Source organism: Chinchilla lanigera, unplaced genomic scaffold, assembly GCF_000276665.1.
Source record: "Chinchilla lanigera isolate Chin_1 unplaced genomic scaffold, ChiLan1.0 scaffold00013, whole genome shotgun sequence".
Taxonomy (NCBI): domain Eukaryota; kingdom Metazoa; phylum Chordata; class Mammalia; order Rodentia; family Chinchillidae; genus Chinchilla; species Chinchilla lanigera.
Genome location: NW_004955414.1, coordinates 25,494,351 through 25,520,107, shown reverse-complemented (window position 1 = coordinate 25,520,107; position 25,757 = coordinate 25,494,351). Strand labels below are relative to the sequence as shown.

The window sequence follows — 25,757 nt, the reverse complement described above, 5'->3', positions numbered from 1 at the left end:
GAGCTATATTTCCAGCCCCATTTTCAGGGATTTTCTATTCTCACTAAATTTTCTTTGTAGATAAGTGTACATAGTGTTATCAGGGGATGAGGTCCTGTTTGATAAGCTAGCTATCAAGTTATGACTATGAGTAAGAAAATAGACCTCATTTTCTTTCAGTCAGTTGGAAACAAAGTCAAATCTTAGTAGATGACTTACAACAGTTGTTGTAATGTGTTTATAGTGATGTAAAATAATAGATATCTGTCAAACTTTTGGAAGGAAGTAGAATAATAAATTCAGAGGAAGAAAAGCGGGGCATAAAACACCAAAAACAAGATTATAAATAGTAAAATGGTAGATTTAAATTCAAATATATCAATAATTACTTGTACATTGACTAAATATCCTAATTAAAAGAAAGATTATCAAGGTGTGTATGTTTTAAGCTTTTCACTACTTTCAAGAGACATATCTAATACATAAGAACACAAAAAGATGAGAAATAAAAGGATTGGAAAAATATACTATGCAAAACTAAAAACATAAAATCTGTTGTCACCAATATAAATGTCAAAATAGATTTTAAAATAAAAAGAATTACTAGCATACAGAAGGATGACATTAGGTTTATTTCATACACAGAACTTCATTAAGACCAACTAGCATTTATTACAGAAAGACAGAGCATACTTGATATTTGAAAGACAGCTTGGGGATGTGTTCTCAGGAGTAGAGTGCTTGCCTGGCATGCACAAGAAAGGAGGAAAGAAAGGAAAAAGACAAGGATGTAGAGAGGGGAAAGAAATCAGTATAAGCACCACATTAATAATTAAAAAGAAACATATAGTAAGGTATTTATATACCTTTTATAAAATGTAGTTTTATAAAATGTAATATACATTTGTGATTTTTAAAAAAGAACTCATCAAAATTAGAAGTAAAGGAACAGCTCCTAATCTGGTATTTTTCTTAAAAATCTTGCATTAAAATTACTTAAAGATTTTTTTCTGAGATCAGAACAAAATAAGAATGCCTACTATCACCACATCTATTCAGTGATAGATTCGAAGTCCTAAACAACACAAAAGTAATAGAAAAAAAGCCAAGCATGGTGGCGCATGCCCGTAATCCCAGCTATTCCAGAGCTGAGGCAGGATCGCAAGTTCAAGGCCAGGCAGATAATTTAATCAGACTGTGTCTCAAAATTAAATAAAAAAACAAAGGGCTAGGGGTGTAGCTCAGTGGTAGATTACTTCCCTAGCATGCTCAAGGTCCTGTGTTCACTGAGTACTGCAAAAGGGATGGGGCTAGAAAAATAAAAGGTAAAGATTGAAAAGGGAAAAAGAAAACTCACTATTCACAGATGACCTGAACGTATATGTAGAAAACCTTAAGTAAATTTGGTCATCACTGGTACATAGTAACATATATTCCAAAACCAAACCATTACAAAATCAAATTTTAAAAAATGATAGTTTACTTTCTGTGATATTATTTACAGTACCACTAAGAGCCATTAAATACAAAAGAATAAATCTAATGAAAGCTAGGCAAGACCTCTATATGAACACTCAGATCAACACTGAAGATCATTAAATGTCTAAATAAATAGGTGTTTCATGTTCTTAAGAGTAGAATACTCAAAATTCTAATAACTGTAGCTTCTCCTGAAATTGATCTTAAGATTCAATGAAGTCCCAATTGAAATCCCAGCAAGATGTATACAGGAATTGAAAAATTATTCTGAGTTATATACAAATGCAAAAAGGCAAAATTAGTCAAGATGGGACCAGGGATATAGCTCAGTGGCACAAGCACCTGCCTGGCAAGCGGAAGGTCTTGAGTTCGATTCCTGATACCAAAAAAGAAATTAGTGAAGATGACCTTACAAATAATACTAGAGGATATCAAAACTTTTTATAAAGCTACAGTGATTAAAACACTATGTGCAGTTAACACAAGGATAGATAGACCAACCAAGTGGTGCAAAAAAGGAAATAATAGCAACAGCCCAATGCATATAGACACTTTAATGTAAAGGTTGCCCTTAAGAGTAGTAGATAGAAGATACTGTGTTTAGTAAATGGTGCTGGACATATATGGGGGGTTTAATCTTGACCTTCTAGCTTAGAACATACAAAAATCAATTCCCATTGGTCTGTAGATCACTATATAAATGGTAAAAATAATAAAGCTTCTAGAAGACAGGCGAATATCTGTATGTATTGAAGTAGTATAGATTTTTGAGGGGACAGGAAAAGCATTGTCCATAAAGTAAAAATTTGAGCTGGGCGTGGTGGCACATGCCTGTAATCCCAGCACTTGGGAGGCTGAGGCAGGAGGATCCTTGTGAGTTCAAGACCAGCCTGGGCTACAAAGTGAGCTTGAGACCAGCCTGAGCTGCATAGTGAGACCCTGTCTCAAAAAGATCAAAAAAATTTAAAAATTTAAAAAAATAAAAATTTGATAAATTAAGATCAGAAACCAGATATGGTGGTGCATGCCTGTAATCCTAGCACTGGGGAGGCTGAGGCAGGAGGATTGCTTTGAGTTCAAGGCCAGCCTGCACTACAAAGCAAGACTCTGTACCCGCCACACACACAAAAAAAATCAGAAATTACATGAGAAGATAACATTAACCCAGGCATGGTGGTACATACCTGTAATCTCAGAACTCCAGAGGCCAAGGCAAGAGGATCACTGCAGATTCAAATCCAGCTTGAGTTACATACTGAACTTAAGACCAGCCTGAACTACACAGCAAGACCCTGCCTCAAAAAAAAAGAAGGTATCATTAAGCCTAAAAAGGCAATAAAAACTGGCAAGAGACTTGAACAGACTTAACAAGAGAGGATATTTTGGTGCGGAAATATCTGAAAACATGTTCAACTTGTTGGTCTTCAAATAAATAGAAATTAAAATCCCAGTGAGGCTGTTGTATACCTGCTAAAATGGCCAAAATTTAAGACTGACAATACAAAGTGCTAGTGAGGATGTTGAACAAATAGACTGTCATTAATTGCTAATGAGACTATAAATTTGTTTAACACCTCAAGCAGTTGTCTGGCACACACATCTACTAAACATATTCATGACATACTCCCTAAAAATTCTACTCTTTACATGGAATAGAATTTCCAGCAGATACATGTATTGCTCCCAAAAGACATCTTCAGCAATATGCAGAGCAACATTTGTTACTATTATTAGTAGTTATTTGTTTGGTGGTGCTGGGGTTTGAACCCAGAGTCTCACATGCTAAGCATATGTCCTACGGTGGAGCTGTACTCCCAACTCCTGCAATAGTATTCTTAATAAGCAAAAACTAGAAACTATTCAGAATCATTATTATCACAGAAGGATAAATAAATTTAATACATAGTGGTATACTATACTGTCATTAAAATGAACATACTGCAGCTACACACAGTAACATAGATAGATCTTAAAAATACATTAAGCAAAGTAAGACAGACCAAAAAAAAAAAAAAGAATAAATATTTTTGGTTCCTTTCATCTAGAATTCAAAAATAGGGAAAACACATCTGTATTGTTAGCAATCAGGAGTGGTAATCTCTATAAAGAAAAGAGAAAGTAGAGGAAACATAGGGGGATCTTCTTAAGTGCTAGTAATGGCTCTTCTCCTGGTATAGATTGTTTTGAGCATTTATATATGAATTCCTCTTCCATTCAGTTTCCACAGCAGCTTCTAAGGATCATTCAACCTCTTGGGTCTTACTTGGGGGAGCTGAAGGCTCTGCCGGCAGTGGGCAGTGGGATAAAGTAGTGGCAGGGTAGTTGATGTCTCTCATTATTCGATGAGACTGTACTGAGAGCAGACTCCGCTGGTCTTCAGGCTCAACACTATCTGCCCCAGCACCAGGGGCTATCCAGCTGATACTAATCCCATGTATGGGAGCAGGAAAGCCTAAGATCTTGTATTGCAGAACACGGCCTGGGGTACTCAAGTCAGTGAAAGGAAGAGACAGCCCATCCCAAGAAGCAGGGAGTGAAGAAGGGTTCTTTCCCAGATACTGAAGCAGCACCTGGAGCCATTACACCTCACAGCCTTGCCTAACACATAATACCACTGTGTTTAGAAGCAATTTGGGGGTAAAGTAATGTGATATTAGAAATAAAGGGTCCTAAATGGAGCTGTGTTTCCAGACTTCATGAATAATTATATCTACAGCCTCGCCCTCCATTCAGTACTGCTTTATGTCAAGATAAAGGATTGGAAGTTCTGGAAATGGATAGTGGTATTGGGTTTTTTGTTTTGTTTTTTGGTACTGGGAATCAAACTCAGAGCTTCACATTTGCCAGGCAGTACTGTCCCACTGAGCTGTATCCTCGGCCTTGGAAGTGGATAGTTGTTCAACATTGCGAATATAGTTAATATCACTGATGTGTACACTTTAAAAAGGCTAAGATGGTAAATGTTATATTAAGTATATTTTACCACAGTAAGGAAAAAATACCAGAAAGTGATGCTGGTTAATGGTTGGGAACTTGTAAGTATAAATTTTCTTTAGTGTAACATTTCTAAATAAAGGAAAGAAATGACTGAAACCTGTCTTAACTTCTTCTACTTAGTAATCTATAAAACAACCTACTCATACATTTTTTATTTTCCCAGCATTATATCCCATAACTTTATGATTAATCTTTTAAAGATAAACATCAATATATGGTATTAATAAAATATTTAGACTCATTTTGACTTTGAACATTTTGTTCTTGTGCCACAAATCATTTAGTTTTGATTTTTAACCCTTTCGAGGTTTTTTTGTTTTTTTTTTTTTTTTTTGGTTTTTCTCTGGTACCGGGAACTGAACTCACGACCTTGCACTTGCCAGGCAGGTGCTTTTGCCGCTGAGCTAAATCCCCAGCCCCGATTTTTAACCCTTTCAACATCTCCCACAGTCTAATGTGGGTGCGCTTTGTTCTCTGTTATCATTTCAGTGATCTATGAGTTATTGACAATTTGACTTTGCATTTTCATAAAGTTGACATTAATCCACTGATCTTACAATCTTTAAGTTGAAGAAAAGTAGTGTATGAGGCAAGAGAAACAGTTTCACAGAAGCCTTTTAAATAATTCAGTGTAGTATGTCTATTTTCTAAACTTTGATTATTCAGCAAAAATTAGCCGTATCACTCAAATGGACTCATTTCAAAAAATACTGCATAGGGGTGGGTGAGTTAACTGTTTCCACCTTTTCTCAACTCCTGAGGAACTAAGGAGTTGCAATGAAGTTCCATATTTAAAATATATTTCTTGCCCCTCAACCAATGTGCTTCTTAGTCTTAGAAAATTACTATGATGTTATGTTATACATAGCCTTATATTCTCTCTCTCTTTCTCTCTCTCTCTCTCTCTCTCCCCTCTTCTTCCTCTCCTTCTCTCTTCCCTTCCCCCTCCCTTTTTCTCTCCCCATTTCTTTCCCCCTCTCCCTCAATCATTCCCTTTTTTCCTTCCATGTCTCCAAAGCTATCCTGGCCTTTTAGTCATACCTCAAGCTGTACAGGACACTAGTTTACCAAGAGTAGCCCGCTGCTATCGACACAATCGCTTGCCTGTTGTATGTTGGAAGAACTCAAGAAGTGGTACTCTGCTTCTTCGATCTGGAGGATTCCATGGGAAGGGAGTTGTTGGTCTTTTCAAATCTCAGAACTCCCCTCAAGCAGGTAAGCATCTCTACAGCACAATTATGACTCTTTCACTTGAGTATTCCTAAAATTAAGCTGGGCATGGTGGCACACACCTGTAGTCCCATCTACTTAAGAGACTGAGGCCAGAGGATTGCTTCAGCCCAGGAGTTTGGGCATAACCTGTTCAACATAGTCAGACCTTGTCTTTTAAAAACTCTTCCCTGAGCTGAGCTTGGTGGCTCACGCCTGTAATCCTAGCACTCAGGAGATTGAGACAGGAGGATTGCTGTGACTTTGAGGCTAGCCGGGCCTCAAAGTGAGACCCTGTCTCAATTTAAAAAAAAAAAAAAAAAAGCATTCCTAAAAAATAAAATATAAAATCTGGAAATGCCAATTGTGCCCTTTCATCAAGCCTTTTGGCTGTGTGGGGTTCCACCTTAAGTTTGACATCTTACTTAATAAATCTGGTCTACACTTCAATTTTAATAGATATTAGTATAATGAAGTATTTAGCTATTTTCACTCCAGCAAATTAGAGTATCCACAGATGAAAGCTAGATTGTACTAATCTTTTCCCTTCTGAGAAGCATCCAGATATATTTAATAGCCTCAGAGGAAGTAGGGATTCTGTCCCACGTAATAAGAGATATGAATCTACCCCTGTGCCTCTTTAAAGTATCTGAGCTAATTTCATTGACTCTCTTCTGCTGCACACAAGCCAGGTTCATAGTCCTACCAACTCTGATTTACTGTCAAAATTGTTTCTACTCCATGCATATTTTTTGCCCCTCTGTTTGGAGTACTAGGGAAGCCAGGTGTCATGGTGCACACCTGTAAACCCTGCACTCGGGAAGGGCTGAGGCAGGAGGATCACTGCCAGTTTGAGGACAGCCTAGGCTACATAGTGAGTTTAAGGCCAGACTGACTTACATAGTGAGACCATGTCTCAAAAAAAAGGAGTACTAGGGCATCTTAATAGTAATTTTCTACTTTTTCCCTATCTTACTCCACTTTTCCTCTACTCTTCCCTCAACAAACCCCCATAGCTCAGTCCCCTGTTAGGCCTAGTGTGGCACAGTGGAACAAAGCTTTTGGTATTTAGAAGTTCCACACCTCTACCCATTCTGGGATGTGAGAAGAATCCACTGTGTCCTCTGCTCCTGGTAGCGTGGGCAGGATGTTGGGGGAGATCATCAAAGAAACACTGTGAATCTTCATGTTGAGTCACTTCTGTAATGAGAAGCCACCACCTGTGCTTGGAAGGTTGGCCAGGGCTAGTTTTGTAGACCTGAGATCTTCTGGGAAAATGATGAAGCAATCAAGAAGTAGGTGTGGTAAAGCCAGCATTTTAGAATTATTCACTTAATTGGGGCTTTAAATGGGGGTTGGCCTCTCTGTTTGGATGTGGTAACATGAGACTAAATAGAGAAAGTATAAACAAATGTATATGTAGATGCTTGTTTTGTTAACAAAGACAGGACCTTTTATTCAGTTTCTTTTCCTTTATAGCTCCTACCTCCTCTTTAGAATCTTCTAGTAGCATAGAGCAAGAAAAGTACTTGCAAGCCTTACTGAATGCAGTTTCTGTCCATCAAAAACTTCGAAGCAACAACACCCTTACTGTCAGACCAGCACTTGCTCTGTCCCCAGGTAAGATTCAATAACACTTTCTTTTTTGGCAGCTCTTCCAATAGGCCCTTCCCAACCCTGGATTAGTCTCCTTAGTTGTTTTCATGTCCCTTCAACAGGACCCCTTAATAGTCTTACCTTACTTAGAAATCAGAGCACCGTTATCAATGTCTGGTAAATAATTAGAAATATAATTATTGCCTTTTAAAAACAGTAATAGGAGAGGAGGTAGGGAGCATAAAGTCACCTCTTTTTACTCCAGAAGCTGCCTTAGATAAACTTTAAAATATTATGAAGTTGAATGTATAAGTTGAACATCTGTTTATTAAATATATATTTGTTAAAATCATCTTGTATGAGTTTGAAAGTCTCAAAATTTCTGTAGCCTTTTATACTTGTGCAGTACAGTTTGTTTTCTCTAGATTTGAATGAAGCCATTAAGACTTGTACTAATATTCTGTTTCAGTCATCATGTGATGGAACCCCAAAGGGTTCATGTAGAGGTAACCCTAATGTGTTAGACACAGGAGCATGTGACTTGAGAAGTTGGTCTCTTTGGCTTAATCAGCTATTTGAGTAGTTCAACATAAGCAGAGAGTGGCTTTTCTTGTAATGTAACACCATGCATGCCTTGCTTCATTTATCATTAAATTCTCTGATTGTACTTGCCAAACCTAACTCTGTAATCTTGCAAATGTGTGTTATCTCTGATGAAATAATAACATTGCCTTGTTATCTCTAATAAAGCTTTGGGTATTTATAAAGTACAAAGTTTGGCAGCAATTAGACATGCTACACATAAAGATAACTTTTTGTCATTTGAGTAATGTTAACCCAAACGACGTGGTTTTTGTTCTTCTTTTTGGCTGACTTTAGGGACTGAAAGGAGGACTTCAAGAATGTCCACTGTGCTTAAGCAGGTAGTGCCAGGACATTTGGATGTAAACCCATCCAATAGCTTTGCTCAAGGAGGTTAGTAAGATTGATTTTATAAATGAGCACTGATAACAAGCTTAAAAGCAGAAAACATTTTTCTAGATAGTAGATATTTTTAAATCAACTAATTATGATTCACATTGTTCTTAATTACCCTTCTCTAAATGAATGATCAAACTTATTACTAGCATAATGGCAGAAGAGTTTAGTTGGATGGGACAGTAGACAAAATCACTGCTGGTATCTTACGTATGGATGAGTTTGGAAGCATTAAGGAATGAAGAGAGCATGTCTGAATGATGCATCAACCCTGGGAGCACTCTGTGGTTCTCTAGGTTCACAGGATGGAAAGACTTGTGTTAGCATTTTGTTACCATGACAAAATACCTGAGGTGAATAACTTACATAAAGAGGAAAGATTTTCTAGCTCATGATTTCAGAGGTTTTAGTCCTTGGTCACTTGACCTTATTACCTGTAATCCCGTGATGAGGCAGAACATCATGGTGGGTGGAAAGTATGTGGTGTAGAAAACTGCTCACCTCTTGGCAGCCAGGAAGCAAAGAGAAAAGTGGAAGGGCCAGGATCCCAATAGCCCCTTCAAGGGCATACCCCTCTGTGACCTCTCTTCCTTCCACTGGCCTACCTCCCCAAGTTTCTACCACTTCCAAAAAGCAACACAACCTCATGACCAAGATTTCAATACCTGGCTCAGCCTTGGAGGGACATTTAAGATCCAGAATACAACATCCAATCATAGAGTATTAACAGCTAGGGAAAAGTGGTACCATACCCAAAGCTATGCCTCCAAAGCCTTTGTTTTTACTCCTGTTTTATGAAACGTTAGCTTAGAAACTAAGCTAGAATGTTATTCAGGTTCTCTTTTTTTCCTCTGGACCATACCATAACTGCCAGTTAGTAGTCGCTATTTTATGCTTCAGAGGTGGTCCACTTTAATCTTAGGAAGTTTATCTGAAATTCACTCTGCAGAAGAAGTTCCAGATTCCTGCTTCACAATGGCATCATTGCACTCTTCCTCTTCCTCCCAACCTTACAATTCTAAATTCCCTTGAATTTAGTTCTGCTCAGTAATGAGAAACTGAAAGCAACTCTATTTATTAGAAAGTTCTTTCTCATTTGATCTAAAAGTCTACCACTATATAACTTTTACATATTGACTCTAGCTCTGTCCTCCAAAGTTAGAAACTATGTAATTTTTGATACCTTAGCTCTTTAGATTTAAAAGCTAGCCTCATGTTTTATCCCTAAGAACTTTAATTAACTCTGTCTTCAATTCAAATGATGTAGTCCACTTACCATCCATATCAGTCTGGACCATCCACAGAACTGAACCTAGAACTCTAGTTGTTCATCCAGCCTAAGATTATATTAGTTATAGGGAGCCCCATCACAGGGTTAGCCCAGGCTGAGATTACTATCTTCTGAAATCCCTATGTCTTTTTCACATGTGCTGTTGTTCTTAATATACTGGCCTTGAGGGTTGCTGTTGAACCTAAGTATATGACTATTATGAGTTGGTAGAGGTTAGGACTTCAACACTTGAGTTTGGGGGAGCACAATTCAACTTATGACAGTCATATATAGTCTTTCTGGATTTTTATAATGCTATTGTTTTATAAGTTTAAGATACAAACCTCATTCTTATCATTTCCTTTTCAGTGATTTTTTTATTTATTTTTGATCAATACTAAAGGTAATTAATTATACCAGATAGTGATATAGGGATGATATAGGACTTCTGGGAAATATAACTCCATCTTCTAGAGTTTGTGTTCTCTAAAATCACAGAATGAATTCTAGGAACAATGGAGGTTAAGAGCAGAATATATTTTGAGGGGAAAGAAAGCTTCTACCTAGCAGATCAGCCAAGGCAAGACTAGGTCCAGACACTGTCCATGCAAGCAGTTCATTTGCTTGTATCTACCATCAAAAATAGGTCTCTTCATTCTTCCAGAGAACTGGATACTACTTTTCCAGCAGTCCCTAACTTATTCTTTATGGGAAGAGTCTTCTCTCTCTTAACCTTCTCCTTTATCTCTTCTATTTTAAATATGTTTTTCATTCCTTTCATTATCATACAACCTTAATTTTTGATTGTCTTTTTATATTGTTTTCGCTGTGCACCTGTTCTGCTCTGATGAGCCAGAGTTGACCTCTCTGATGAGTTTCACTGTCACCATTTTTCAGCCAGAGGGGATCACTTTGCATTCATCATGCACATTGGTGAATTGATATGGGAGGAGATAACATCCTGCTTTATACAAGACCTTTTAAAATGAAACGTGTTGCCAGGTGTAGTGGCACATGCTTATAATCCCAACACTTTAAGGCTGAGGCAAGATGATCACAAGTTCAAGCCTAGCCTGGGCAATTTAGTGACTTAGCAGCTTTTTAACTTGCCATCCTTTATATTCTCGTGACCCTTTAAGTCCCTCTGCATGTATTATTTTATCCTTGAACTGAGTTCCAAGATAGGTACGTTAAGAAGCTGAGAGAGATTAAATGACTTCGTCAGTGTCACACAGCATCTAGCCCTGTAACTGTGATGGAGTCAGTTCAGTGTTGTACCACTCACTGCAACATTTACTGAATACATCTTGGGTCTCAAGCACTAGGTTAGGTGTAAGGTCACACTGATGGTAAGGATCCTCACATCCAACCTAAGTATCCCATTTCTTTCTCTCCTTTACTTAGTCTAACAAAGCAGAGAGAACAAGACTAGTGCTTAGGAAACACAATCTGAACAGTATGTGTTCCCACGGGGGAACGAACTACATCATTTCTTCCCTGAAACACCCCCCTTAGCCCGTCCCTAATGGACATGTCCAAGGTGACATGATTGCATAGGTTGAAATACATTGTTTATTTCAGTTACATTCAAATTAAAACTGCAACCCCATCACTTACTGTGTAGTATAAAACAATCAGGAAACACAATTCTCAATGTTCTCACCTATAAAATGGAGGTAATAAATAATACTTAGCTTTAGGTAGTTATAAGGAATGTATGAAATAATATATACAACAACAAATACCTAATAATACACTTACAGTAGGACTTCAGTAAATGTTACTGTTGTTACTACAGCCTGCTGAAGAGAAAGAAATTCTCCATTTCCTCTTGCATTGAGTTGATTTTCCCTGATCTTAGACCATAGAAAGTAAGACTAGTAACTCTGAAACTTTTTTATCATAACTGACAATAATAAACACATTTTATATCTGTATGTGTACCTACATACCCATATGACAATTCAGGTAGTACTAAGCCACAATGAAAAATGCATATATACTAAAAGTTTCATAAAACAGTGTTCATCTATACCTCATGCAGTGAACATGGTGTTTTCAACAGTAATCTTTTTTTAAAAAAATTCCGATTTGATCTACTAAAATGATTTCACATGCCACTAGGGCAATCCTACAGTTTAAAAAGGTCTATTCTAGTCCTTCCTAAATGCTTAGGACATCTAGGAATCACTCAGGAAATCCAGTAGCCCTTACAGCCACCAATGCAGTAGTAAAATTCCTTTGGTCAAATGACTTCCAGATGGGATTCCAGTTCTCGGGTCTCTCTACTGGCCCCCTATCAGTATAGGCCATTTTTATTATTGCTGCTTTTCTACTCAGTGATAAGCACTTGACAGTTTTTCATTAATACTCTGTATTTGAGGACATACTTAATGTTTTTAATATTTCTTTTCACTCTTACAATGTAAATAATTGAGTTGATAAAGACTTATAACAGCTCACACAATGTATTCATTTCCAACAAGAAAATAATCAACATATGTGTTGAGTGCCTGTGTGTACGACTCTTAGCATGGATACAAGAATGACTCAATCTTTACCTTTATGAGCCAACAATTTTGTAGACTAAAAGAGTGTGCAGATAATCACAATACAGTGTGATCAGAGTTCAGATTGAGCTCCCTATAAATCAGGACAGTTAGAAATGCTTTTCCAAGAAGTTAACATTACACCTGGATTGTATTGATATGTTTTTCAATTACTGGGACAAAATACCTGATAGCCACAAATTAGAGGAGAGGTTTATTTTGGCTCTTGGCTTCAAGGGATTCAGTCCATGGTAGGCTGGCCCCAAGGCAGAAATGACCTGGTCGAAGGCCATCAAAGAAAAGCTGCTTGAGGCAAAACACCCAGGAAGCAGAGGGCAAGGAAAGAGCACCAGAGGAAGGAGCCAAGGACCAGATGTCATGCTCATGCTAATATTCCCATGACCCCCTTCCTTCAACTAGGCCTACCTCTTAATATCCCCTTTATCTATGAACTTATCAATGCATTAACCAGTCAAGTTGAAGTGACAATCAAGATTAACTGGCATATGATTCTTAAGGGATAAGGAGTTTTCCAGGTAAAGAAATAAATGGGAGAAATTATTCCAGGCAAAGACTAACAAAGTATGATGTGTTCAAGGAAGTTTCTTAGCATCTAGAGCTTGGCTATAATTATCTGAATGTAAAATGAGTGTCCCACATTCCAGCAGGAATGCACATAGAAAAGCAGTCAGTCAGTACAGAGAGGCCATGTGCCTTTGCCATGTAGTCCCAGGTCCTTGTTCTGTCTTGCCATTGTATTCTTTGTATGCCATTGGCCAGCTTCTGTGCAACCCTTTTTATGACTTCCTTTGACCACTAAAACCATGAATCTCTTAATTTTCTGCTTGCAAAGTGGGAAAGTAGGAATGAAAATCACTTCTAATGACTTTTCTTTTATCACAGTATGTCACGTTTTGTGCAGTTTTGCATTGTGCAGGTTAATAATACAGCTATTACAGTTAGTTATTGGGATGGGGGTGTTGTTTAGTAGTAAAACACTTGCCTGGCATGTGTAAGACCTTCCCAGGTCAGTCCCCAATAATGCAAGAAAATAAATAAATGAAAGGAAGAAAGAAAGACATATGATGCTGAATAAATACATTTCCCTTAGTTTATTTGAACAGTTCTTTGCTCAGGAAGTGATGTGGCTACTCAGCATTTTTTGTCATTGCAGGTAAAGTTTGCCATAGTCATAAAACAATTTCTTTCTAATGGAAAAAAGAATATTACTCAAATTACAAAAGTATTATCTCTAATACTGCTTACATTTTGATGCAAGTAGGGATTTTAACAGAAGTCATTATTTAAGTCATCACAAGCTGGCTGTCTTATTAGTGGTATTAGGCATTGTCACAGGATCATGAATTTGTATTGCTTATATTTATTTATAGAAAATAAATGTATAAATGAGAAAAAGAAAATAGTGTGGCAATACTTAATGCTGTACTGAAAAAGTATGCCCTTAGTTATTCCAAATGGTTGCTAGCACTTTCCTGGTGATGATCTTCCTCAGGAGAACAAATGTGTTGTACAATACATAGCATTTGCCAGTCAGACTCCTTCAGTACTAGGGCCAGTGTATTCCTAACATTTACATACACACCACAAATTCCTTAAATTTATTATATAAACTTGTTTCTGACTGAATGACAGTCTTCAAAAGCTCGTTCCATTTGGTATAATTTTGTAATGGCACCCTCTGCTGTGCTGTCCATTTCATTGTGCTTACAGTATTTATAAACAAGGGCTGAAATTTCATTTCACAGGCACTCAGTTCATCTTTTTGTGACTGTTGAGCTTTTTGTTTGTTAATTAAATCTCCTAGTTTAATTATATTTACATTTTCTCTCTGTGTTAACTTAATCTTAAAAATTAAATAGCCTGTTCTTCTCTTACTCAACCTGCTCTGATATTTGCTGCTCTATACATTTCATTTCTCCTGTCTTTAACTTACCTACCAGTGCATGAGTACAGAGATAAATGTTTTACTCAGTCAAATCCCAAATCTTCAGCTAAGGAAAGAGTCCGTAATCAAGGTACTGTATTAAGTGTCCTAAACCATCTTCATTTGAACCATCTTCATTTGAAAGCGTGTTACAAGTGACTTTTTACGTTTGTCAAATTATATCCTCATCCACATTCTGAATTTCCTGTGATTCCATTTATGGATAAACATCTTGTCTTAATACCTAAGAAAAGCATATAGATTACATGTTCATTTTAGACAGAATACATAAATACATTCATTTTAGACGAAATCACCTATGAAACCTTTTCTGGGAAACTGGCCCCTTAATCCTATAAATAAAAGAAGCAGATGTGACATTATCATGGTAATTTCATCACCTAGAAACATATCTTGATTTCATTAGGCAATAATTAAACTTCTCAAACAGCCTTTTTATACCTAGAGAAGAAAACCTACTTTAGGGAAGCCCTCCACTCAGTGACCCTGGCAGTGGTATGAACTCCACAGTCTACAGGCATTTCTGAGGGGCTTTGTTATTTGAAGGTGTTGCAGTGCTAGTCAGGTTTGAGAATTAGCATATGCTTGTGGGTTGGTTGTTTAATATTTAATGGTCTCACCTGCATATAGAAATCCTTCATTTTTCTAATATAAATAAGATCAATTTACATCACAAGATTCTTCTAGCTGTTTAGCTCAGCTTTTCTCTTAGAATGCATCTGCTTCTGACTATATTTTAAATAAAGCCTTGGTGAAATGCATGTTACTAAATTTATAATTTCTCATTATTTTTCCTGGGTACTAGAAAAAGCTATACATAATCTTTACTTACTAAAGTTACATCATTGGCATGATATGTAAATATAAGTTCTAACTCACAATTTTCAGTTTTACATTTAGTAAGTTTCTAGTTTTATATCTTTAACTAGTTTTCTTGTTGAATTAATTAAGAAGGCAGGAAAATATTCTTTATTTATTTCTTGAAGTCTTGAGAAATTGAGTTACTCAGTTCTGATTCCCTGGCTTCATTACTGCTTCCTGCCTGCATTTTGTGTGTGTGTGTGTGTGTGTGTGTCAGTGCCCTCTTTCTATTTGTGATTTTCATATATACTTGTAAATACTGAAATTACATCAACATTTAAAAATGGGATATTATTGACTTCCTAGGTCCTTCTTATTCAAAGATTGATTTTGAAATGCTGTATTAAATAATGCTTATATTACAAAAATAGATGGCAACCAACCATTGTGATCCATGATCTCTTAAGTTAATTAACTCACTATTACCTCTAAAACTGTAGCTCCATAGCATGCGTTTTTTTCTTTATTCATGGCATTTCTACATCAGATTGCCTCACTCAATTCTTTTGACTTTTGTGAAGGTGTATGGGCAAGTCTTCGCTCCAGCACTCGCTTGATCAGCTCTCCAACATCTTTCATTGATGTTGGAGCTCGGCTGGCAGGGAAGGATCACTCACCCTCCTTTGGTAATAGCACCTTCCTACAAAACCAGCTCTTGAAACGCCAAGCAGCCCTTTATATATTTGGTGAAAAGTCACAGCTAAGGGTAAGATGCTTTTCTCCCATTTAGAAACCTTACATATATACTGAGGCAGTTTATAAACCTGTTACAATCTGGTTTTACCAGAAAATTTTTATAGTGTGATTCTTAACCTGAAGCTAATAATCTTAAAGAAAATGTTAGCACTCTTTATGTATGTACCTATATATAGAAATATGTGCATATTTACTAACCAGGAAAATGAATATTTATTTGTAATCTTAAAAATTAAGAAGTACAAAAAAAGAAATAAAGTTTATTTAGGCCGTGTTTCCCACTATCTTGATTCGTTTTCCACAGGTATCTGTGTCCATAGTAAAGTAGATGATTTTGTTGTTGTAAACCCATCAATACGGAAAGTTACGGGGGCCGGGCGTGGTGGCACATGCCTGTAATCCCAGCACTCGGAAGGCTGAGGCAGAGGGATCGTTGTGAGTTTGAGACCAACCTGGGCTACAAAGTGAGTTCAAGGCCAACCTGAACTGCATAGGGAGACCCTGTGTCAAAAAGACAAAAAAAAAAAAAAAAAAGAGGAAAGCTACAGGGAAGTAGTAGAGTAAAGATAGAAAGACTGTGGCACCACGTGTGGAGGCCAGCAAAGGCTGAAAGTTTTCTAAGTAACATTTTTTCAAACTTTTCAAGGCTGACCTAAGAATGTCAGAAAAATCAAAATGTTACATGCTAATCAACTTTATTTTTACCATTATTATGCTAAAAAAAAACTTAGACATACTGAGGTCTCATAAATTGTAAAGATAGTCTGCATCTCCAAAAGCGGCAATAATGCCTTGAGTTTGTTTTCCAAGTTACACATTAGAAAATAAATTGTATTACTGCTGACAAATATGTATGAAATGAAAGTATTTCTCAATTCAGAAATCCCCGCAACATTTCCCACTGGAAATCTAGACAGACCTCTGGCTGAACTGTGCAGGAGTGACTCTAGGCAAGGTGCTCTCAGCAGGATCCCACATGCTTGGCTTCTAAGATGCCAGTGACTAAATCATCTCTTCTCTGTACACTGGCATTTCAGCCTTTTGTTGATGTCTGAGCTCTGTATGCAGAGCTTGAATGTATGCAGTCATTGAGTCACCAAGTATTAGAGGAGAGGGCATTAAACCATTGCATTCATGTCTTCTCATACAACAGACCATTTTATATCCAGAAAATAGCTGGAGCTCTTTTCAAGAGCAATGCAAGTTTGCCTGCACATGCTCTGAGTCACTCCCTGAGGTTTGGCTCTAGAATGCTCACCTCTGCTGTTTCTTTCACCCATCGGTCCTCATGTTAGCTACATGACTGTGCATGTTTGAGTAAAAAAGAAAGACCATTTGGGACCCTTCCTTAATTCAAACGTGTCTGTAGAGTATGGCTCCCTATCTGTCTGACATGTGCCACATTCTAGCTAACATTGTGCTATCCAGCTGCAAGTCCACATATTTGTGTCCCAACAGCAGAAGAATAAAGGAAAGCCAATAAGTGTCAGTGACTTATCCAAAAGAATCTTGAATTTGGCCTCCTCTCCTTTTTAAATTCATAATCGTTAATAGTAACAAAATCCTTATTAGCAGCAGTGTCTCTTAACATGTTTAGTAACTCTTGGCTTGTAAGACAGGCATACCTAGCTCATGAATAGTTAAAAAATAGAACTCAGGAGGCTAAGGCAGGAGGAATGTTGGGAGTTCAAGGCCAGCCTGGGCTACAGAGTGAGTTGAAGACCAGCCTGAACTCAACTGTGTAGTGAGACCCTGTCTCAAAAAGACCAAAAAAAAAGGAAGGAATGTATGTTTTCTGAAAACAAACTATCTTTTTATCTGTTATAAGTGCAAAAAATAAAGGAACTCACACATATTGCTAGGTTCTTTATATCAAGCCTGAACTTCATGACTATGTTATATAATAGTTGTATTGTTTTAGTCACTATTTTGTGTTGGGTGCTTAGGTTTCTTTATTTTCTATATGTAAATTGCAGACATGTTTCCAAGCATAGAGGGTTTGGGGAGGTTAGTAAGGTATATTTCACTAGGGCTCTTGCCCTGTTTTTTAGATTATTTCTGTAGAGTAGCGTCTTAAAAATATCATAAAGACAAAGAAATTTTTTTCCTTGATAAATACTAGAAATGCTGTTTTTTTAAAAATGTAGGAGTTTTTTGTTTTCTTTTAAATTTTAAATAGGCCTTTAAGCTCTAAGATAAGCAATATAAAATATTAAATTGGCTATATATGGGCAGCATTTTTCAAATTGTGGTAAAATGCACATAAGAAAATTTATTATCCTAACCATATTATGTACAATTTAGTATTATTAAGTATATTCACATTGTTGTAAAACCAATCTTCAGAAAGCAGTTTTATCTTTGAAAAGCAGATGATCCAGTAGATTTATTGGAGTAGATTGTGAAAAAGGAAAAAGAAACTGAGAAAATTAATTCATTCTTTGACACAAGAAGTTAGAGGACTTTTAAATCTTCAGAACTAGGCAACCAGACTATCAAAATGAAATATACCACTGGACCGGTATAACATTCTTTAATTACAAATGCAATGGCTCATATCTCACAAACATAAATTCCATATGGGTTAAAGATGTAAATGAAAAATTTTTTCAAATACATAGAGATGATACATGTTTCAAAGTGAGTGAAAAAAATCCCAAAGATGGAGATCAACAGTCTTGCATATTTTATTGTATGTAATTTTTTATTACTGATTTCTAAAAAGTAATCACAACATTTAGTAGTTTTAGGGCAGTAATTTAGTAATTTTTATTTTTCTCAATGTTCATCTCTACCTTTTTCTATTTACAGTGAATATATTTTACCTGCCTAATCAACAAATGTATGTCTGTCTGCAAAATCTAATCTATATAGTTCTGGAACCCCAATAATATATTACTATTTAATTACAGTGTGCATCTTGCACTGCTGTTTGTGCAGTGTGGTAGTATAAGCTGCACCAAGTTCCAGCCGCCTGGTCGTCTCATTAGGTTCTCAGAAGGACAGCACTCCTTAGATTAGTAACATACCTCCAGAAAGCAGAGACACGCCACTAGACTTTACAGCCTGCTCACACATGAGCCATAAAAGATTGGCTTTCCGGACCCATTGCAGCCTCTCCAACTATTTGGTCTCATTTACTGTATATACTGTTAACCACTGCCCTGTTGAAAACTTTGCTTTTTCACCAAAGCATTTCATATGCCTAATTTGCTACATCTTCAATCCACAGAGCTTCAAGATAGAATTTGCTTTAAATTGTGAGTTTGTTCCTGTTGAATTTCATGAAATCCGACAAGTGAAAGCCAGTTTTAAAAAGCTGATGAGGGCTTGCATCCCAAGCACCATCCCTACTGACTCAGAAGTGACCTTCCTGAAGGCCCTGGGAGACTCTGAGTGGTTCCCACAGGTAATGTCTCAGGAAGTTTGTCTTATAACTTTGGAAAGAGGCCAAGTGGAAATACAGAATCAATGCAGTATTTGAGAAAAAAAGTGTTATTCCCCCCTACTCCACATTCTCCCCCATTATTGTATGCCTTCTATAAAGGTATTTCAATCTTAGGAAGCAATACTACATTGGAGGTGAGGACTTGATGACTGGGTTTTTATCTCTATATAATTGAAAGTTTGGTGTCTGTAAGATGTTAATGAGAAAATTATTTTGCCTGGCAAATTTTATATACAATACATTTAATCAGCATGTGTTTATAGAGCTCCAGCTCTGTAGTCAAGATAGTAAGAATCCAGGACAGAAGGAAGCAATTTTTGCAAGACTGTGAGAGCCTTTCCCTTACTCTTTCTCTCCTCCCATTTATCTCTGCCTGTTCCATGTCTCTAGATTTTAGATTCACCCCCACACCAACACCAAAAAGCACATTGGATGCCTCAAACCTACCTGTAAGGTTTAGGGAAAACTGTATATCCATCATTCAACTTTGTCAACCTTAGGATATTTTTAATTGAGCTTTTATTGAGAAATTAAGAGGAAATAAGTATGCCAACACACATTTCTTCCAAACCACAGAAGGAAAGATATTTATGACATGCATACTTTAGACACTGATGCAGACTTTTGGCCAAGAGCATCTCGGCAGTATAACCTTCAGCTTTGTCTTTCGGTCCCTGATACAATGTCCATTATTCCTTCTTACCACAAGAATTTCCAGTTTTTTAGTCCTTTGCATCCATCTACCTCCTCCAACTACCCAGCCTCTGTTGAGAAAAAAGGGTTGTTTCTCCATCACATATAGTACTAAAAGGCACAGAAGCCAAGAAACAATATTAGTACCCAGGACAGGGACTGTCCTCAAGGTACTTAAACTATAAAGAAACACAGCTACAGATACAGTTGGTTATAACTATATTATCAGGATGTATACATTACTCCAAAGGCAGTTTAGGATACTCTTGAGTACCCATGGCACAAGCTGTACCTACATTATGAGCCCCAAGCCCATACTGTCCCTACCACCCCACTGTTGTCTCTCTGTGTTTCTGATACATTCTGTCCTCTATTCCTTCCTTGCTGGACAAGTGAATGTGTATCAGAAGTTAGAGATAGTGAAAAATATCCCACTTGGGATAATTTTAAAAGTTAACAAAGTACAGCAAATGCTAAGCCTAAGGGAATTCAGACACAGAAATAGCAATTTTATAGGAACAGCTAAAGAGGAGCGTCCACTGCCAGGTAAGGACATGTATCTTGCTCCTGTGCTTAAAATAACCTGTTTTGATGTTTTTTTAGTTCAGAGTTAGATTCATACTCAACAGTCCCTCATCATATGATGCTCAAAATATTTTTAAAAACTAGAATCATACACATACGGTTTTGAAATCTATATGCTGTGTTTATACCCTAATTAATTACTCATTAAAGATTTTGAGTCAACTGGCCTGGCTTAAAAGCTGAACACAAATATAAATACACAGTGACAAACAGGAATATCTTTTTTTAACATATAATTCATATACTATAAAAATCATCCTTTTAAGGGAGACAGGAGAGCTGGGCATGGTGGCACCCCCTGAAATACCAGCACTCAGGAGGCTGAGGCAGGAGGATTGCTGCAAGTTTGAGGCAGCGTGGGCAACAAAATGAGTTCAAGGCCAGCCTGAACTGCATGGCAAGACCCTGTCTCAAAAAGACAAAAAAAAAAAACAAAAAAAAACTTGAAGTATTTAAAACATTACATGGTTCTTTTTACAAGTGCCTTATCATTAACTTGTTTGATTATCCAAGGCCGATGATAGCAAATGACTGTCCTCTGTGCTCAAAAAGTGCTTATCTAATACTGACCTCCTTTCTCATATCTTAGCTTCATAGGATAATGCAGCTGGCCGTGGTGGTAGCAGAAGTACTCGAGAATGGTTCCTCAGTCTTGGTCTGTTTGGAAGAAGGCTGGGATATCACTGCACAGGTCAACTGTTACATGCATTTTCACATGTTTTATTTTATATTTGTACTTCCCTTTAGTTTTGTTTTTAATTCTGTGGATTAATCTTCTGTATAGTGAGTCATGTATTTATAGACAGAAAAAGTCCTATGTTAAACACCTCCTGGTATCTGTGAGGAAGCTCTGTGCCCTGAGCTATCAGCCCCTGCAAAGCCTGTTGACAGAGTGGGACATGGACTGTCCTTGATGGGTTTTATCTGAATGAACAGGGAAAGTATGAATACAAACTACATTAACACATTATATGAATATAAACTACATTAATACATTAATCTACACCTGCCAAAAAGTAGAATACATTTGAACTAATCACCTGTCCTCATTAGTCAAGCTAGAAAAAGGCCACAGTCAGCAAACTGACCAGTTGAGGATTAAAAATATAAACTCTCTGAAAGAAAACTTGTAGCCAAAATGAATTTTATTTTTTACTGGAAAGTTTGCAGAATCCGTTTGATTGCCATCCTGGAATAGTTAGTGAACACATTTACTGTCCAGGTAACTTCACTTATGAGTTAGCCATCATTGAAAGGAAATGTTTTTATCTAAGCAGCAGAACCTTTTCAGGACTGAAATTAATGAAGTATCTGTCTTGATTTGGCCTTAGGTTACCTCCTTGGTGCAGTTACTCAGTGACCCCTTTTATAGGACACTTGAAGGCTTCCGGATGTTGGTTGAAAAAGAGTGGCTCTCTTTTGGTCATAAATTCAGTCAGCGGAGCAGCTTGACCTTCAACTCTCAGGGTAGTGGTTTTGCTCCAGTCTTCTTGCAATTCTTAGACTGTGTACACCAGGTAAGTACAGAGGGTGTAAATTAACTGCTCAGAAGGAAAGAAAAGTATTATCATTTATTGAGCATTGCAGTGCTGTGCCAGGTACTTTCCTGTCGTAACTTAGTCATAGAGTGTGCTGAAATCTTATCATTAGACTCCTGCAAATGGAGACGAAAAAGAACCAGTAGATTTCTGAATGTAGGATTGCTGAATTGACTGTTGGGCTGGCCCCCAAGTTAGGCAGTTTGCATTCTAAATTCCCAAAGAAAAGGGCTAAATATAGATTTGTTCTTCAAGATTTAGACTACAATAAAACAGCAAAAATCTTCTGGTACTGGGCGCAACCTGAAAGCCAGCACATGATTTACCCAGTTTGGGAGGGCCCTACATGTATACCTAGGAACACAGTAGGTAGAGCCTAATCCCTAGAAAAATAATCAGCCCCAGCCAAGCAAACTTTTGGAGTTGAAATCACTGTCTTAGTTCTGTGGTCTAACTGAGGCTAACCAAGAAGCCAGCAGGTATATAGTCTAGTCAAACCCAGTGAGGGTCCTCTACACTCCTTCTGCCTTCATCCCAGGCACATGAGTTTCAGACCCTTCTTGGTGGGGTTTTGCTCAGGTTTGGGCTTGAGAATTAGATGGCACTGGGTTTTCAAGCTGAAGGCTGAATTGGCATAGGAAAAGCAAGGTTGACATTTCCAGCTTTGCTTCATCTCCACTACAACCCTGGGGTATAGATGAACAGATTCTGACATGTCAGACATAACAGTGAGCCTCTTTGAAATACGTGGGTTTCAAGTATCTATTGGAAAGAAGGTGGAAATGTTTTCGGGAACCAAAAATAGAACTAGCTCTCCTGAAAAGGTTAAGTAGGCATGTAGCTGTGTTGTTTTGTTTTTATTCTCTTAATGGCTTGTTTAAAATAACAGTTCCGTTGAACTATATTGTATATGACATAGTTCACCTTTTTTTTTTTTTTTTTTTTGGTTTTTCTCTGGTACCGGGAACTAAACTCACGACCTTGCGCTTGCCAGACAGACACTTTTGCCGCTGAGCTAAATCCCCAGCCCCTCACCTATTATTTTTAATACAGGATCTTTGGAGTCCAATCTCCTTGAGCTCACTGTATAGCCCAGGCTATCTTTGAACTCCCAGAGATCCTCTTGCCTCAGCTGAGCTTACAGGCATGTGCCACCAGGCCCGGTATAGTTCACCTATTTAAAATGTACAGTTCAATAGATTTTAGTATATTCAGAGTTGTACAACAGGTATCACAAATTTAGAACATTTAAGGATCTTTGTATATAAAAAATGCATATCATCCCCCAGAAAATTCCACATAATTAGCAGTGACTTTCCATTCACCTCCCCCACCACACACACACACACACACACACACACAAGCCCTGTAGATGTGTATCATCTCAAAAGAAATTCCGTACTATTAGCAGTGATTTTCCATTCCCCTCCCTGCACATGTGCATGTGCACACACATACACACCCAGAAGGCTGTTTCTTCAGTTTGCTTGTTGTTTGTTTGTTTGTTTTGTCTTTTTGAGAGTTACGTAGTTCTGGCTTGGCCGTGAGCTCACTTTGTAGCCCAGGCTGGTCTCAAACTCACAACGATCCTCCTGCCTCAGCCTCCCAAGTGCTGGAATTACAGGCATGTGCCACCACGCCCAGCCCAGTTTGCTTGTTAAAGAAAGAAACCTCTTGAATAATTTCAGTCCATCTTTCTGAGCAGCAGCTGGAAGCACTGGTAACAAGATTGAGCTTATACTTTTAAACTCTTTGCAGCTAATGGTATATTCTCTTTAAATATTAGCCTTCTTATTCATACTCCTTTTGGCAAATAGATGAAGGAAAAAGTTGGAAACTGTTGTTTCTGAAACAGAAAACTTAACCAAGGCCAGGGAGAGAAGCAGGAACCTCTTCTTGCTGCTATATAGATGAAAGCATGTGAGTTCTTCCTGAAAGTACTTACTATTTTGCTTATTGTTCAATTTCCTATCCCCACATACCATCACTACTAAAAATGATTAATATGTATTTACTTGCACTGTCCTGAGCACTGTATGCTATTTTATTTTATAATCATAAGTAATCTTTAAACCTTTTCCTAACCTCCCTCATTTGTATTCCCAGTAAGTCATGTACTAACTTATTTGGCACCTGTAAAATTAGCATAGTATATTTATTTGTATATGTCTGTTACCTTCTACTTTAACTAAGAATATTGGGAACAGAAATTATGTTGTACTAGTCTTCATGTCTCTAGTAGCTAACACAAACATAATTTATCTCTGAATATAACAGACATTCAAAGTATATATTTCCAGTTAATTAATAAAACTTTGAATGACCCCAAGTCTTATTCATGCTCTCACCAGCCTTAATCAAGGCCAATTAGCATATCCTGTGTAGGATTGCTAGGACTGTGTGAGAGTTCAAGTACAGTGCTTTTATTCCACTTGTAAAAATCTTTAGGACAAACAAACGGAATCCTTCAGCGGTTCTGTTTCCTGAAAAATTATTCTTCTGCATATCCAGTTGAAATAAAATAACATTCACTGCCTTGTCAAGATTTCATTTGAAAGGTTCTTAATTCTCTTTACTGGAGGCTTTTGTTTTATCTTGATAAGAGTATACAACCAAGCCAGGCCTGGTAGCACACACCTGTAATCCCAGCACTCAGGAGGCTGAGGCAGAAGGATCACTGTGAGTTCAAGACCAGTCTGGGCTACATAGTAAGACCCTGTCTCAAAACACACATACACACACACCAGTTTTTACGCCTGCATTGAGACCATATCACTGATAATTCATTTGAACGCTAAATGGAGCAGTTGACTTTCTTTTAGGGTCTTTGTGTATAAAAAAAAAAAGAAAGGATATCATTAACTATTAAAATTGTAATTCCCATAGTGAGCTGTTTACAGTCAAAGAGCATGTAGGAACAGAACCCAAATGAGGCATCATCAGAATCACATCACCCACATAAATCTGTTTCTGAGGCATAAACTCACTGAGGAGAATGCCAAGTGGAATTATCCGTGCAGACTTACTTTAATAAGAATTATACTAAACCATTTTGGGGTTTTAAAAAATGAATTAAATTGAACATAGGCTCTTTATCTTGGGGGATTAATTAATATGGTTGCAATATATAATAATTATATTCATCTCAGAGAATTGGTACACACTCATAGCACATTTTAATCATTTTTACTTCACCTCCTCTGCCTGTCCTTCCCCTCTATCCCCAGAACCGCAGAACAAAGTCTCCCTCCCTGTTTCCTAACATGTATCTTTTTTATTTTGCTCTTTATATATATCTTCAGATTCTCATATAAGAGAAACCATGCTTGTGTCTGGTTTATTTCTCCTAGCATTGTGGTCTCAAGGTACATCCATTTTTCTATGAATGGCTCAAATTAATCCTTCTTTATCACAGAGTATTACTCAATGATGTACTACTTCACCACATTTTTTCTTTATTCATTTGTATTTAATGGGCCTATAGGCTGCTTCCAGGATTTTAGCAATGATGAGTTGTGCTGCTGTAAACATGAGTATGCATGTATCACTGTAATATGTCTTTAACTCTTTTGGGAAGATGAGGTATAGCTGGGTCAAAAGAAATTTGTATTTTTATTTTTTGAGGAATCTCCATACTGATTTCCATAGTGGTTATACTAGTTTATATTCCCACTAACAGTGTAGAAGGGTTTGTTTTTCCTCACAACCTCACCAGTATTGTTTTGTTTTTGTTTTTGTTTTTAATTTATTTAAAAGAGTAAAAGAAGGATAACATAGTAATAGGGGGATTTACTGAATTACCGACAAAGTGGTAGGACATTATCAATGGTTGTTATTTTACCTATTGGTATCTTCAAGATAGTTTCTCAGGAAAACAAATAGACAAATAATAGTGAGTTACAGACAAAAATGG

General features: G+C 37.2%; 1 protein-coding gene across 1 annotated transcript in view; it reads left to right on the top strand.

The window, feature by feature from the left end:
• Sbf2 (SET binding factor 2) overlaps positions 1 to 25,757 on the top strand; it is a gene marked incomplete at its 5' end in the record, with an annotated part of 381,407 nt that overhangs the window by 325,261 nt on the left and 30,389 nt on the right. Inside the window, 7 exon segments of the mRNA XM_013511938.1 lie at positions 5,474 to 5,670; positions 7,144 to 7,284; positions 8,140 to 8,235; positions 15,406 to 15,590; positions 18,813 to 18,989; positions 20,896 to 20,997; positions 21,638 to 21,823. Coding sequence (XP_013367392.1) covers positions 5,474 to 5,670; positions 7,144 to 7,284; positions 8,140 to 8,235; positions 15,406 to 15,590; positions 18,813 to 18,989; positions 20,896 to 20,997; positions 21,638 to 21,823 — 1,084 coding nt within the window.